The sequence below is a fragment of the Oxyura jamaicensis genome, chromosome 20 (assembly GCF_011077185.1).
Source record: "Oxyura jamaicensis isolate SHBP4307 breed ruddy duck chromosome 20, BPBGC_Ojam_1.0, whole genome shotgun sequence".
Lineage (NCBI taxonomy): Eukaryota > Metazoa > Chordata > Aves > Anseriformes > Anatidae > Oxyura > Oxyura jamaicensis.
In genome coordinates, this window is record NC_048912.1 from 13,045,528 (window position 1) to 13,059,629 (window position 14,102).

Genomic DNA, 14,102 nt, shown 5'->3' on the forward strand with positions numbered 1-14,102 from the left:
TTTCATCTTTGAGGGGCAGGGAAGGGTCATGTACTTGGTCTGCCAGCCCCCCCTGTAGCCATCTGCTGCTGCTGGGACACCTTGAGCATTTCCAAGCACAGCTGGTAACGCCAGGCTCTGGTGAGCAACCAAAGGTGCTGGAGCACGCATCGATTTGTGCTCATCACTTCCTGCTGGGTCATCACTTCAGTAAACCCTTTCAGAGCTGAAGACATCATCCTTCCCTCGTCTTGCTCAACAAATGCACGTCGCTACTGGGTGGAGCTGGGGAAGATGATTTGCTTTGCCTTCCCTCTTGCTCTGCGGGAAGCAGTTCCTGCAACCACTGCTCTCCCTCAGTGGGGTCTGTGGTGTCTAATAAAGCATTTGATTTACTTTGAAGCCACCTGACCACATACAGATACACATTCCCTTTCTGTCCCCAGCTGCCTGTTCCAGAAATTCTTGCAGAGACTAGGTAAGCATTTGAGCTCTCTCGCCTGTCAGAGCTGGCAGAATATTAGCTGCTGGGGAGCTGGACAGGCGCTCACTGTTTGCTCACGCAAGCCTCCTGGCATAAGGATGTCAAGCCGAAGTCCGGTACCTTATTTTTAAAGCTTTGCTTTTCCATTTCTGCTCTCTTGCTAACCAAAGGAGCTGTGTTATTTTAGTCCTGAGGAGTCCACTGTCTCTCCATTTGCAAGCTCTGCTTTGGATGAAGTTGTCTTTAACTGATGAAGTATGAAACTATTTGTGGGAGGTGTTTCTTTGTTCTGTTTCAAATCCCCTAGCTGGTAATTGTCACACTTCCTTCCTTGCAAATATTTCAAAGGCAATTCTTTTTTAGTTTCTTGCAGCTCCCAAGAATTTATTCTTTCTTCTTCCTGCTCGTGTCTCTGTGATCATCTGTCCTCTGGTCAGGATTCATCGCTTCCTCAAGAAACCACCTTGGCTTTCTTTGGATCTCCATGGAGAGAAAAAGAAATGAAAAACAATCAACCAAACAAAAAACACACACAAAAAAAAAACAGCACAGATGTGAATATACTTTCAGTGCTAACAAACCATCCCACAAAGCAGTGAGTGCATTTAGCTGTAATTCATCTTGCACTTGTTACAGGTATATTAATTCCTCTGGTGAAATTGAGTAGCCTCAGGCACTGGATGACTCTCCATCTGTTAACTTTTTAATCTGCCCAGCACTGAGGTGGTGATGAGCTTTGAGAAATGCCCCAGCTGAGACCTAAGGAATGTATTTGTGTCTCTAGCTAGAGCAGCTGAACTTTCCTCCTGTGCATGTCTGCAAGTCCAGCCCTTCCTTAGGCTCCCTCCCTGCTTACTGGGGCTGCCCAGCAGGGCATGAATGGGAGCCTCTCTTCCGAGGGACTGCTGCTCCCCCTCCTGCTCCCACCTCCTTGCAAAACCTCCTCTTGCCTCAGAGCTCAGCCCCTCTTGCCCGAGCTCCTGAGCTCTGCCCCTCCAGCTGGAGCCGCAGGTTTATCTGGAGGCGAGGACTCTCATTTGTAAACTGAGACCCAGGAGGAGAGAAACCATTTGGCTGCCTAGGAGAAACGAAGAGAGGCAGAGCGTGGGCACGATGACTGTATTCCCCACTCTTGGGCTCCTCATCCTTTGTCAGCTATTAGCCACCACCTCAGCTCAGGTAAGAATTTTATTTTATGCTCAAGAAAAAAAGTCCGAGGGAAAGACAAATTGCAATGTGCATATATTATAACTGCAGGATTAAATGTGGTAATAGGCAGATTATTAATCTATAGCTTATTTAAAACATGCAATTTGCTAGGCACTGTGTATGAAAACAGCTCTTTGCATACCTGCACGGGTAGGCTTTTAGTTTGTATCCTCGTGTGCAGAATCTGCTGCTTAAGTTTAAAGTAAAAAGTACTGTGCTCCTATTCAGGAGTGCAGTTACACAAGATAAAGCCTTGGGAAAGGGAGACCTGTTGGTGTAAGAGAAACAATTTTCTTTTACAATGAATAATGAGTTGCCAGTGAGGCTAGGATGTCCTAATCTGGTCCTTCATGAGTCAGAGAATTTCTTGTTCCTTCCCTCGATCAATTTTAAAATTTTATGTTTATGAAATAGCATATTTAGTCCTTATTTATCTCAGTCTCAAAGCTATATTAAGCTTCCCTGAGTGGTGTTAATGTTACTGCCTGGGGAAGTAGCTCCTTGGTGAGTTTTTTCGTTGTGCTACTGAGGAATTTTTGCAGTCTGGCTTGGGAATTCAGAGCTGCCCTCATCTGCTGCGAGCAGAGCTGCTTCCACAATGGAACCTTTGTTCGCTAAAGCTACAGCAAGTTGCTCTCTGGAGCCCTCTCCATACAGAAGTCATTTGTTGGACCTTTATTTCCTTTCCCCTACATCAGACCTCCAAAATCCCAGATTTTCGAGTGACATCCTGCTCAGAGAGGAGGCTTTCCCTTTCTCGTTCTGTCTTGAGCAGTGTCTGGCTGCTCCATCAGCCCATCAGACTGGTGCTGAATGATGCATTTTTAATGCCAAGCACTTTGCACCTATTTTCCATGGACTTTGCCTTCCCCCCCCTGCCCAAAATGAAGCATTCCCATAGGCAGCAAGGACCAAAGCCTAAACAACCAAACGAGTTTCCTTCCCAGCAAGCCGGTCTCAGCACAATAAATGAGCTGGGAGCCCTGAGGATGTGCTCAGTCAAAAGGGTTTTCCAGAGAGCCTTGGTTGGGTCCTGAACTCCTCCAAGTCCACCCGGGATGGTGGGGGAACCCTGCGGGATGGGCTGGCTGTGGGATTCGGGCATTTCTTTGTGATTTAGTCTGTATGTTTCTTCTGATGCAAAAATACTCTTCTCTTTCTCTTCACCCCTCCCAATCCTTCCAGAGAGTAGGACCACAAGGCCCTCCTGGACCCCGAGGACCCCCTGGACCATCTGGCAAGGACGGCATAGATGTGAGTGCCATGCGGCAGAGGGCAGGCTCGGCAGAGGGCGGGTGAGTGAGGGGTGGAGCAGAGCAGAGCGAGCTGAACAGAGAAGAGCTTCTTGTTCGTCAGAGCCACAGCCTTTGGGCCATCCATAAGAGGTAGATGGACCTGGAGAACCAGCCCACCTGCAAGAGACCTTGTTCTGCAAGCGTCAGCACGGTGAACAGGGGTGCTGAGCGGCCTCACTGTCTTTGCAGGATCAATCCCCTGCTCTGAGACAGTTAAGGACAATCCTAGTGTATGCACAGGGATTTACAACCTGCAGAGCTGCGTATTTCTCTTTCCCCGTGTAGGAAGGAGGGAGAACAAAATATGGAAGGTTGTGTGCACAGGTACAGCGTACACCAGTGTTACTGCGCGTTCTGTAGTTCTGAGAGAGGTTTTTGTGATATTTCTGGAAAGCCTGAAGAAACTCTTAATACAGACACTGCTCTTACTTTGTATTGGTTTTATTTCAACAGTGGCTGTGGCTAATTTACGCTGACATATGAGAGGTCAGAATCTGACTGTCATGTTTTCAGACATGAGTTGCCTTTAGTGGCCCAAACAGCAAATGAAACTTGTATTTCAGTGGGCAGTTCCTTAGGTGAACACGGCCTGCATAGCTAGAAGACTGTACCACAGGAGTTACTGGGGGAAAAATAAACTTGGCCTATTACCTTTAATTGATATTTCCATAGAAATTCCGTGTATGTGTTGGAGAAGAGCTGTATTGTGTTCTGTAGATGGCATCAGATGAATCTTTAACATACCAAATACAAAAGACCAGATTTCCATCTTGTTATTCTGTTTGAGTACTGCTTGTTCTCCATACGCTGCTTATGGACTACAGCAGTTTGTTTTTTTAAAAAGTTTGTCCAAAGTAAGTTTATTGCACTTGGGCCTTTAGGCAGCCTTGAAAAATTCTATTCATTCCATGCAGGTCATTTTCTTTTGGATAAGGAGGTAAAAAAGATATATTAGCTCCCCGGCAAATGGTGAACAAGGAGCTTTTTTGTCTGCAGTGGTGAGCTTTCACGGTGGCTGTGTGAGCAAGGCTGGGCTGAAGGGAAAACCGCTGATTTGCAGCTATTCCTTCTGGTGTCCTTTCAACTAAAGGAGACTTTTTTTTTCTGAAAATCTCACTCTGGTTTTGTAGTAGTTCAGATGTGGTACCTCAACTGTTTCTCTCCACTGTTTTTCATGATAAAAAAGCCTAAGGGGACACCCTGGAGGAGGGCAAAAGAGTCATGTTCCTGTTAGCTGCAGGGAGCCTGTGGAGTCACTGCAGCAGGACATCAGTTTGGCCAGCAGACTTCAGGACAGGGTGGCTGGTTTTGTATAATGAGAGAAAAAGAGGGATTTGGGAAGGATGAAGCCCTTCAGACTTCAGGTTGTGACCACCTTCTCTGTAACAGCAATTGGAAACAAACAAATCCCTGTGATTGTGTTGTTCAGCTGCTCTTTTCTACAGAACATTAACATTTTATTCTGGAACTGCATCGATATCACTTCTGACTGCTCTTGGAAACAGGAACCCAGGGAAACATTGGTAACGTGAATCTACACCTTTTTATCCACGGCTAAAAGCTTTGGAAAGCTCCCTGTGGGAAAGGATCAAATAACACCTAATTATTGTGAAGAACCTACTACTAAAAATCAAACTGCTGAATAAAGTATTTAAGACTTGGAGTTTGGACTACATGAGAATGGTCTGCCATGTGAACAGACCCAAACTACATCCCTCCCACAGATGTAGGTCGGTTCAGGTGCCCTGTTGGTGTGAGCTGTTCAGGGACAGTTCCTGCAGTTCAGTCAGACATTCAGACCTGTAAGGAATTACACAGAAGAGATTCAGAGCTGTGGCTAGCTTTGAGCACATTCAGGCAGCCTTCTTCATTGAGGGATACTGTTTTTCTGGAAGTACCTTCCAAAAAACTACACCGTATAAAATCAAGCACTGAATGGAGAGGAGCATGTGGAGCCCAAGCAGTAATGTCAATTCTACCACTGCAAAGAATGAAACCATTAGTGGTGAGCCTTTTTTTTTTTTTTTTTTTTTTAAGAGTCAGAAAGTCAGAACTCTTCTGGACCTTATCAATGCAAACTTTCTAAATTCTGTAAGCCACTCCAGCTGGATTGTCTTCACAGATGGCTTTGGATGAATGCTGTGTTGGAAGAGTCACTGAATGGCCTTTGAGATTGATAAATGCTGCTGAGGTGCTCAGCGGTCCCTTACCATGGGCCTTGAGCCGTTAAGTGGTGCATAACACACAGCTGAATTATTCAGGAGCTCTCTGAACAAACCTTGGATGAACCCCATAAGAACAATTTCTAGAAGCTGCTGCTTTCGTTCCTGCCTTTCAGTAGGAGCTGCAACATGAAATCTTTTATAATTATAGCCTTTAACATGCTTCACAAGCAAAATCTCTCCCTCCCAAGAATAGAAACAGTTTGTTGTGATCAAAAGAATTAGCGACAAGTTCCTGTGAATTATTTCTGAGAATGTAATTCTCCAAATTGCTAATAAGCAATTGTCACTTTTGAAAAATCAAACTATTTTTTTCCAATTTTTGTCTCCTGGCTTGACTTTAACACAAACTTGCTAAGAAAGAGTAAACTTCCTTCCCAGGCACCAGGGGAACGCTTCCTTTTGCTGAGTCTTTGCCTCTAATTCCCAGTGATGTGGCATTAGGGGTATAAACACTTATTAGGCTTTTGATTTGGACTGAAGTTTTGGGGCTCCTGCCGAGTACTGCAGGGGTCCGCGACAGCAGGATCAAGGTTTAAGATGGTCCCAGACAACATTTGCTAATGCTGTGACCTCGCTGTATGGATTGCCATCACATCAGCAAGGAAAAATGCAAAGGGCTGGAAATGGAACGTGGTGAAGGAGGGGGCGAACCACCTATGCAGCCATTTCTAGCTGCCTTTACAAACCATTCATTGCAAAAGAAGTGCTCCTTTCATTTCCTTGGCAAGGCACCTTCCCAGCCCACGATCATGATAACTATTTATGGAAACCCTGTGGGTAACGGGCAGCAAAAGAGTTTCTTCATCAGGCTAGAGGACAACACTCCCTCTGTGCGGCAGCCCTCTGGTCTGAGCACTGATCAGTTACCTATGCCGTGTGTAAACCCTTGCCTGAGCAAATCAAGGCAGCCAGTCTTGTGGGGAGCCCACAGACTTCATGGTTGCCAACACAGTAAATGCAGAAACCTGCTATAAATTCCATGACTTTGCTTACTGCCTTTTAACTTCTAATGATCAGCCCCCCCAGTGGGGATGGTGTTATTTCTAGCTTGGTTCGGTTAGCAACTGAGGATGTGGGTCTCACTAATCTGCTATTGTAAAGGTGGAAAAGGCAATCCAGGTTCATCCTGCTCTTGGAGGTGACAGGATCCAGAACATCACCTTTATCACACTGAGTTTGGTAAAGTTTAGAGCGGGCATGAAGGGAGAGATTGTGTACAGTGGGGAGCACCACAGTTGCAAGAAGTCATCAGAAAGGAGAGGTTCATTGCTAATACTGATGTCTTTTCTCTTTCATTTAGGGCGAGCCGGGCCCTCCTGGTTTGCCAGGCCCACCAGTAAGTATTATCTGGTTGATATCATCTCATTCATCCTTTTAAAGAGTAGTACTGCACAAGAGCTAAGACTTAGTGGTTTGCTTTCCTCTTTATCTGCAGCAGAATTTCCATAAGGGACACATGGGAGCAGAGGTACTTAGCACAGGTCCTGAGGACAAGCACATTCTCCTGCTTCATTGCTAGAGGAGGATGTGCCTGAAATGAAGCTCACGCATCACCGGCGTAACAAAAACTGGTGCCTAGCCATATATGCGTGGTTATTTTTGGCATCGTTTTGAAGCTGCTTTAGCTCCTCGATCTGTCGAGGGATGCTGAAAGGTGTGCCATGCGCCACAGCTCTTTGCTTTGGGCACTGTATCCCATCCTTTTCTACCTCTCCACTAGGAACAGCTTAAGGGTAACTATGTGGACATGATTAATAGGGTTGCAGAGATCCAAGCCAAAGCACTGAAATGCATTTAGGATTTGGATATGGATTCATGACAAGTTTCACCTCTCTGGAGAAATTTTTCCATGTTGTTTGGTGTAAGATTAACACGTGAATAAATGAACTTCCATCTTGTAATCTTTATCAATATATGCCACCTTTCTGTTGCTATGATGTAAGAACTGCCTGTTTTCTGATTCAGGGACCAAAGGGTGCACCAGGAAAGCCTGGAGCAGCTGGTGAAGCTGGATTGCCTGGCCTTCCTGGAGTAGATGTGAGTATTTTGTCATCTTCTCTTAGTGTAAATATTTCATACAGGCACAGATGTCCCAAAATGTCTCATCAACTTTCTCTGTGTCTACTGGAGAAGCAAAGTGGGTACTAGGTCCACATGTCTTATGTATCAGGAGAAATTTTAAGAGTTGAAAGCACCTCTAGATTGAAATAAGCAGCACGACAACAATTTTGAGATACATAACTGCTAGGACGGCACTGTTACAATGAAATATTGTAGTTCTTCAGGGGTGCACTGGGCAGGTCTGTAGAAATAAGGGTTGCTGTTGGCATTTCTGGTGCAAAACCATTGAGCCTAATTTTAGAAGTCCCATCTTCCTTATTAGTTTGAGGCTTGCTGGTCGCTGCCCTGGGTTTTTCCCTAAAGATCTGGACAGGTGACTGCACACAGTGAAATTTTCACAGCTTACCAACTTACTGCCATGGTAACTGAGTATGGGTAAGGTTTTTGTACACTTTCTTTTACTTCTGGCTGGGAGGAAGCATTTAGGCAGCTTCCTTGGCTAAGCTGAAGGACAACAGCTCAATAAACTCCAGTAACAAGAGCACTTGGTAGTGTTGATCCACATTTAAAACGCATTGGGGAAAGGTACAGATAATTTGCTTCTAGTCCTCTCCCTTGTGCTTAATTACAGAGAGAAATAAATGGTGAGGCTTTGCTGAGAGCTTGGCATACAGGTGATTTGTGATAGTGACAGGGATTTGCTAGAAGCACAGTAGTGCTTCTCCATCTTGACATTTTCGTTCATTTCCACAGGGTTTAACAGGAACTGATGGCCCACCTGGCCCAAATGGGCCTCCGGGAGACCGTGTGAGTACCACATTAGATCTCAAGTCCCTTTAAATGAAACGTTGTCATTGCCTGTGTTGATGACTTCTAACTCCTTTGTGAACTGGTGACTTTTGGGTGTTGATGACAGTGGCTTGTTTATCTGTAAACCCTCGCAGAATGCTTGGACCCTTGAAATGAAGCCCCAGATGGCTTTTCTCTAGGCAGGGCATGATAGCCATCTTTCTTTCACATGGTTTTGAATGTACTTGAATAGCCTCGGTGGGAATACTAACACAGAACAGCTCTTGTGGTATTTTGAGCATCTAAAAAGTTCCTTGAAGCAGTCAATAGACTTAATTAAGAAGTTTATCAAAGTGAAGCTATTCTGGCCTTTATTTTCAGTCTGAGTATGCAGCTCTGTTATGATTATAGGTACTGCTGTGTATTACTATATAAATTTTTACCTTTCATTAATTCTGGGGCTGTCCATATGGTTGGCATTATTAGTTGCTTTGGCACAGACTTCCCTAGCCAGCATAGCAAGAAGAGGTTTTGCTTGTTTCCTGCACATTACAGCTCTGCTGAGGGGGCACCACAGAGATAAACTGACTGCCTGAGATGTTAAAGATGTCCTTTAGATCATCTACAATGGGACATTACAAGGAAGACACTTAGGCCTCCATTATGACATTAAGAACAAAACATAAGTGAGCCATTCAGCAGAAAAGGAGGTGATGCTGATGGTGGACTTCTCTAGCATGTTCAGTATTTTTCAATAATCTGTTCTTTTGCCCGAGGGAGTCACTCAAAGTTCAAAACTGAAATTGTCTCATTTAGTTGAAGAAATGAGTGGTAGAGCCATGTTTCTTTGATACACTCTGCTTCCTTTCCCGTTTGCAAGGCTACGTTTCGTTGGCCACTGGGGAAGTCAAACCCAAACATCTTGGTTACAGCTCAGAGCCTCCACCCATCAGCACTGCACTGAAAACCATCTCCTGCGCTTCTCCTTAGGCTCACCTTTCTTCCCAGAGATCCAGGGCTGCCAAATCCCGATGCCTCAGTCTGCCTGTGGCAAGAGTCCAGCATCTTCTGGGAACTGATCTTTGATTTTTAAAACAGAATGATTCGGGACCACACACAGAAAACTGACGAGTTTTGTGCCCTCGTTTCATGTTCGGTGGTAATAATTGCCCATGCCCACTTTAGCACACAAACTCCTAGTTTGCAGGGTAATGGAGCAGATAATTTCTGGGCTCAAGAACTTCCTCTTCAACTATTTAGTGAAAGCACACAAACGCTGTTTTAGCACACGGAGTTAATGTAACTATGTGCTCTGATTTGACATGCTTTCCCTTGTCTTGTAACTTTGTCTGTCAGCATGGGGCAAACTTGGGACTTGTCATCTATGGGAGCTTTTCAAGGTCAGTGGTCCATCTGGAAAATTGTGTTAATTGGTCTAATAAAAGCCTGGAAAAAGCAAAGAATCTCTAAAAGCTCTAGCACTCTAAAAGGGCAGCATCATTATTCTGAGTGACTTTCTTCTGCCCAAGTTTAAGAACATATTTAGGTCTTACAGGAATTGCTGAAATAAGCAGGTGTCTGCTGACTGTTGCGGGGTTGAATTCACACTTAACAATATGACTTCTTCTGAATAAGTACATATTTCTGAGTTGGAGACAGAAAGACACAGAAGGCGTTTGGCATATGGAAGTGGGCTCCTAGAAGACAGTTTTTAGTAATACATTATTGCTAAACATTTTTTCCTCTGCATGCCACGCTTCAGTCCAGCAATGATTCATGTCTGTCCAGGGACAAAGTGTTGTGCAGCTGGCATAACAAAATGGCTTTTATCTTAAATATTCCTGTTGTTCACAGCATGCATTAGCTTCTCTCATTGTGCTGTTTACAGACTGATCAGATCAGGCCTATTTTTTATTTTTTTTTTTGGTGTTTTGTTTTGTTTTCAATTAAAAATGCTTCACTTTTAGCCAGGAATGAGCTGGGTTTTAACCTCACTGCTAGATCCTGATGGATTTCGTTGGAAAGTTTTCAAAAGCCATTTCGAAGTTTGGTGCTTTACACTAAGCAATGAGGAAAACATCAACAAATCAGTGGTTTTCTAAGCAGTTAACAATGCTGGTGCTCTAAAATCACATAATTACTCATATTTATTTATGAATTCATAATGCCATATTAATCAAGTATTTCCTGTGCTCAGTAGCTGTATATTCATAAAACATATTAAAGTGGAAAATTATGGTAAGATCGTTTTCTAATCAAAAGAGAAAGAACATTGTTATCAGGAGAATGAGTTGAGTCAGGCTGTTATTAAAACAGAGGTGTAAATTAGAGTTTCTCATTTAAATTTAATGGAGTCACATCAGCTTGTTCAGGGACGCAGTGATCTGTTATTGTACCAAAACTTTTCACTGCTGCATGTTCCACCCTACAACCTCAAATATATCAAAATTAAGGAGAGCAAAGTGCCAACCTTTTGGCACGTGGGCCAAAGCAAAAGGGAGTAATGCAGCTGTTTTGGGGTGGGGAGTGCAGGATTAGGGTGTAAACCGGTAGGTGCTGGGAATTCTGTGTTTTTACAGGAAGAGGTCTCAGCTTGTCCCGTAGGCATCAGTGGTTATAAAGACTTCAGCCTAAAGATAAAAGTGACTGGAAGAAAAAACAGAGTAACTTGCAGCGAGAAAAATGAATGAGCTGACATTTTGAATAGAGTTGATTTTTATTGGATTATCGTTCTTTCCCCATGAGACTATTCTTAATGAGGCAGTTCGGTCCTCGGTATCTTTCTCTTCAGATTTAACAAGGGAAAACGTTTCTAATCTCATTTGGTGTGCACAACACTAGGGAAGGGCTGCAGTCATCGCTGGAATTGGCAGTGTGTCGGGATACTTTCCAGCTCTGCCCATCTGCTTTGCTCTTGTGGCCCTAGGGATAGATACAATTCATTTCCAGATCAGGACATCGTTCTCAGGATGTTTTTGGTAGAGGTTTTAGAGAACTTTTGGAAAACAGGTTTGGTCAATCCAGCTGGTGAAAGGCTGAGGAAGGCTTTGTGATGCACCAAAGGGATTAAGGAGGTCTGGCTGGCTTATTGTCTTTAGTTAAGCGGGAATTTAGCGATTTCAATAATTATTAATTCTAGTCTGAGACTTAAGAACACCAAACTCTAGGCAAGCTAAAGAGGAAGAATACAAATGGGAAAAGATTTGAGATTTGCCAAGGAAACCAGTGAAAAGGCAGAAGCTGCCAAGACTGAAGGGAAACGTATGAATTAATAAAATTCACTAGAACAAATCAAATCTTGCAAATGATTCCAGATAATTCAGTCATTTTATCTACATCTTGAAAGTACTGTGAATGGGAATATTTCCAATTAATTAAACTCAGTTTATGAGTGTTTAGAAATTCATGGAGGCTCATCCAAGGCCTGCTGCGGCTTGCAGAGGTATCTACTTAGTCTTTTAGGAACAGCTCTTGTTTTAACTCCTATTCTCTCTTGTCCTGCAAATAGCAAAGCAAGTTGTTGGGGCCAGTTTGGAGCATCCATCCCTACAATGTTCTTCCATCGAGTAATTAATTGGGAATGACAGAATAGTTATCCAGAAGTTTCTGTCTTTACATTATTTATTTCGGCTGAGCATCTCTGGTTGTGTACTGTTTGTATAAGACACAGCTGGAGTTTCCAAGCGGTGAGTATTGGCAAGCAGAGCAGGCCCTGGTGTCTTACCAAATGGAAGTTTTGGTTTACTTCTGATTGACCTGCTAATGTGCAGTCTGTTGTTTTGTTCCTGTAGGGTGCATTAGGACCTGCCGGGCCGCCTGGACAAGCTGTAAGTAACTCCTGGAACTGCATTTGTAAAGGTGGTGTGTGGGACCATGCCTGAGCCTGCACCGAGAGAAGATGGGAAGCCTTATATCCCAAACAAAGAGATCAAAGCCTGAATGAGTAAAAATATTGTTTAAGGATTTAAATATGTATGCTTGAGCTGCTCTGGTAACACAGGACCTGTTAGTCTCTGAGATGTTATAAAGCAACCTAGCTTGGGATAAAGATTCGCATATCAGTCCTTCCTTCTATTAGATGATGTCTTTTGTACTGTGTAAGAAAAAGGAATAGACTGTTTCATATATTAAGCTATTTGGCTGCACAGACATTACTAGCCGTTCTATGCTCATTTTGAAATCCATGTTGCTTTGTTAAACATCTCATTAGCTATTGGCAACTCACATTTAGTCTTTGATGTCTGTATTGATGGAATAACAGAAGAATCATGCTAGGTTCATAATGACCAGAATGGATGTCTCTGTAAAGAAAGCCCCCATAAATCCTTTCCATCAAATCAAATGACAACTGAATATCCACGTTCAGCATAAGCCTAAGATTTCTGAATATGACTGCTCTGATAAATCTTTTTTTAGTGTTGCATCTAAAAAGATATCCAATTAATGCTAAACAAGCTAACAGTCTTCAACAATTAACATCGCTGTTTCTTCATGAAGCTGAGCTCAATTGCAGAGCTTGCTATTCTGATTCAAATCCTCACATTCCTCTGCTGCCATGAGCAGATGTCACCACATCTTGTTTCTTGCTAGTGTAAATGTGCTCTCCAGGCACAGGAACAGAGCAGGAAGGAAAGCCTCACAAGTCCTTCACCGGCGCGGTGGCACGGCACTTCAGGCATCTATTTTGTTAGGTGGCCACAGCTGACTCAGCAGCCCTCTTCCTTGTCACCACGCATCTTGCACTGCAGGACTTCTGGCGGGTGTCAGTTGAGATGAGGTCTCAAGAAACAAAAAAAGAAATGCATGGAAACAGGGAAAGCAGATAAATGTCTGTGTCTCACTATCGTGTCACCATATGTGTCTTTTTTTAGAGATGTCTCATAGGTAACAAGGATGTAAAGAGAATACAAATGATTAGAGGTAACAAAAGGAGTCGTTAAGACTTTAGATATGCTCTGGTTGTAAATTACAATAACTGGGGGGCAGGAGAGCGCTATGAAATCTGAAATGGAAAAGAATCAAGAAGCATTTTCTGAGATGCTGCTCTTCTTCCTGTATGTTTCATTTCTAAGTGATCTTTTACTGTTTCAAATATCCTTTCCAGGGCAAAGGACTACCAGGACCTCCAGTAAGTAATGAGTCTATTTTTCAAAAAATATATTTAAATGACTATACTAGCTTTATTGGACACTGATTTTTTTTTTTAATCTGAATGTTACAAACCCATCCCAAGTCTGGGTCCCTTTCTTGTGTTGGGCAGCAGGATATGAAGTCGTGCATGTTGGCAGCCTTGTGGGCTTGTTTTAACCCTAAGCTTAAGCAGCCTTGTAAGTGCTGGATTTGCTTGTAATTTTCTGGAGCAGCTGTTGTTCTGCTGGGGTGGCTCAGAGCTGCTGTGAGTCAGTGGGGGCAGATGCTGTCAACGCATGACAGTGACAATGGCATGCCCCGTGGAAAGGTGGAGCAAAAAGAAAGATGTACATTGGCAAACCAGTTGTCTGGGTGCGGGCTCCTCTGGGGATTTAGAAAAATGAATACAGCCAGAGTGTTTGCTGGGCTTTGCAGCCGTGAGGTCGCTGAGGTTGTAAGGCTTTTTTTCTCTGTTCAACAGGGGCCTCCAGGACCCAGCGGGCTTCCAGGTGGAAATGGATTTCGGGGTCCTCCTGTGAGTACTCCCACCATTTGATCCCCATTCACTGAACATACCGCAAACACAGAGGAATAAGGTTCATTTCAGGTTTCTTTCGCTGTTCTGGAAGCATGAAGCATGCATGAAGCATTGCAAGCTCTGTGTATGCCCACGGGCAATGCTATTCCTTGTACGAGCTTGTGCAGTGTCACTCCAGTCAACCAGTGCCATGCCAAAGACACGCAGCTGCTTGCAGCCCTGTCTTCTTTTATCAACGATGAGTAACAACAAAAGAGCAGCCAATGTCATGAGAACAGAGGTCAGTTACCACTGGTGTGTGCTTTCAGCATCCTCAATAAGAAGCTATTGAGCAGAGTGGGTCTAGTCTGAGGGAGCCCATTCTGCAGAAGCATACCATCATTTTTGTATGC

General features: G+C 43.7%; 1 protein-coding gene across 3 annotated transcripts in view; it reads left to right on the forward strand.

Annotated features, from left to right (window-relative positions):
* Positions 1-154: 154 nt before the first annotated feature.
* The window catches only part of COL9A3 (collagen type IX alpha 3 chain), a 37,839-nt gene continuing 23,891 nt past the window's right edge, over positions 155-14,102 (forward strand). Inside the window, exons 1-9 of one of the 3 annotated variants that reach the window (XM_035343816.1) lie at positions 155-739; positions 827-1,642; positions 2,849-2,926; positions 6,493-6,528; positions 7,158-7,229; positions 8,007-8,060; positions 11,834-11,869; positions 13,147-13,170; positions 13,654-13,707. In XM_035343816.1, coding sequence (XP_035199707.1) covers positions 1,577-1,642; positions 2,849-2,926; positions 6,493-6,528; positions 7,158-7,229; positions 8,007-8,060; positions 11,834-11,869; positions 13,147-13,170; positions 13,654-13,707 — 420 coding nt within the window. In that variant the 5' untranslated portion in view covers positions 155-739; positions 827-1,576. Of the gene's footprint in view, positions 1,643-2,848; positions 2,927-6,492; positions 6,529-7,157; positions 7,230-8,006; positions 8,061-11,833; positions 11,870-13,146; positions 13,171-13,653; positions 13,708-14,102 lie in introns of all 3 variants that reach the window. The other 2 variants (XM_035343815.1, XM_035343817.1) reach the window with 2 other exon arrangements.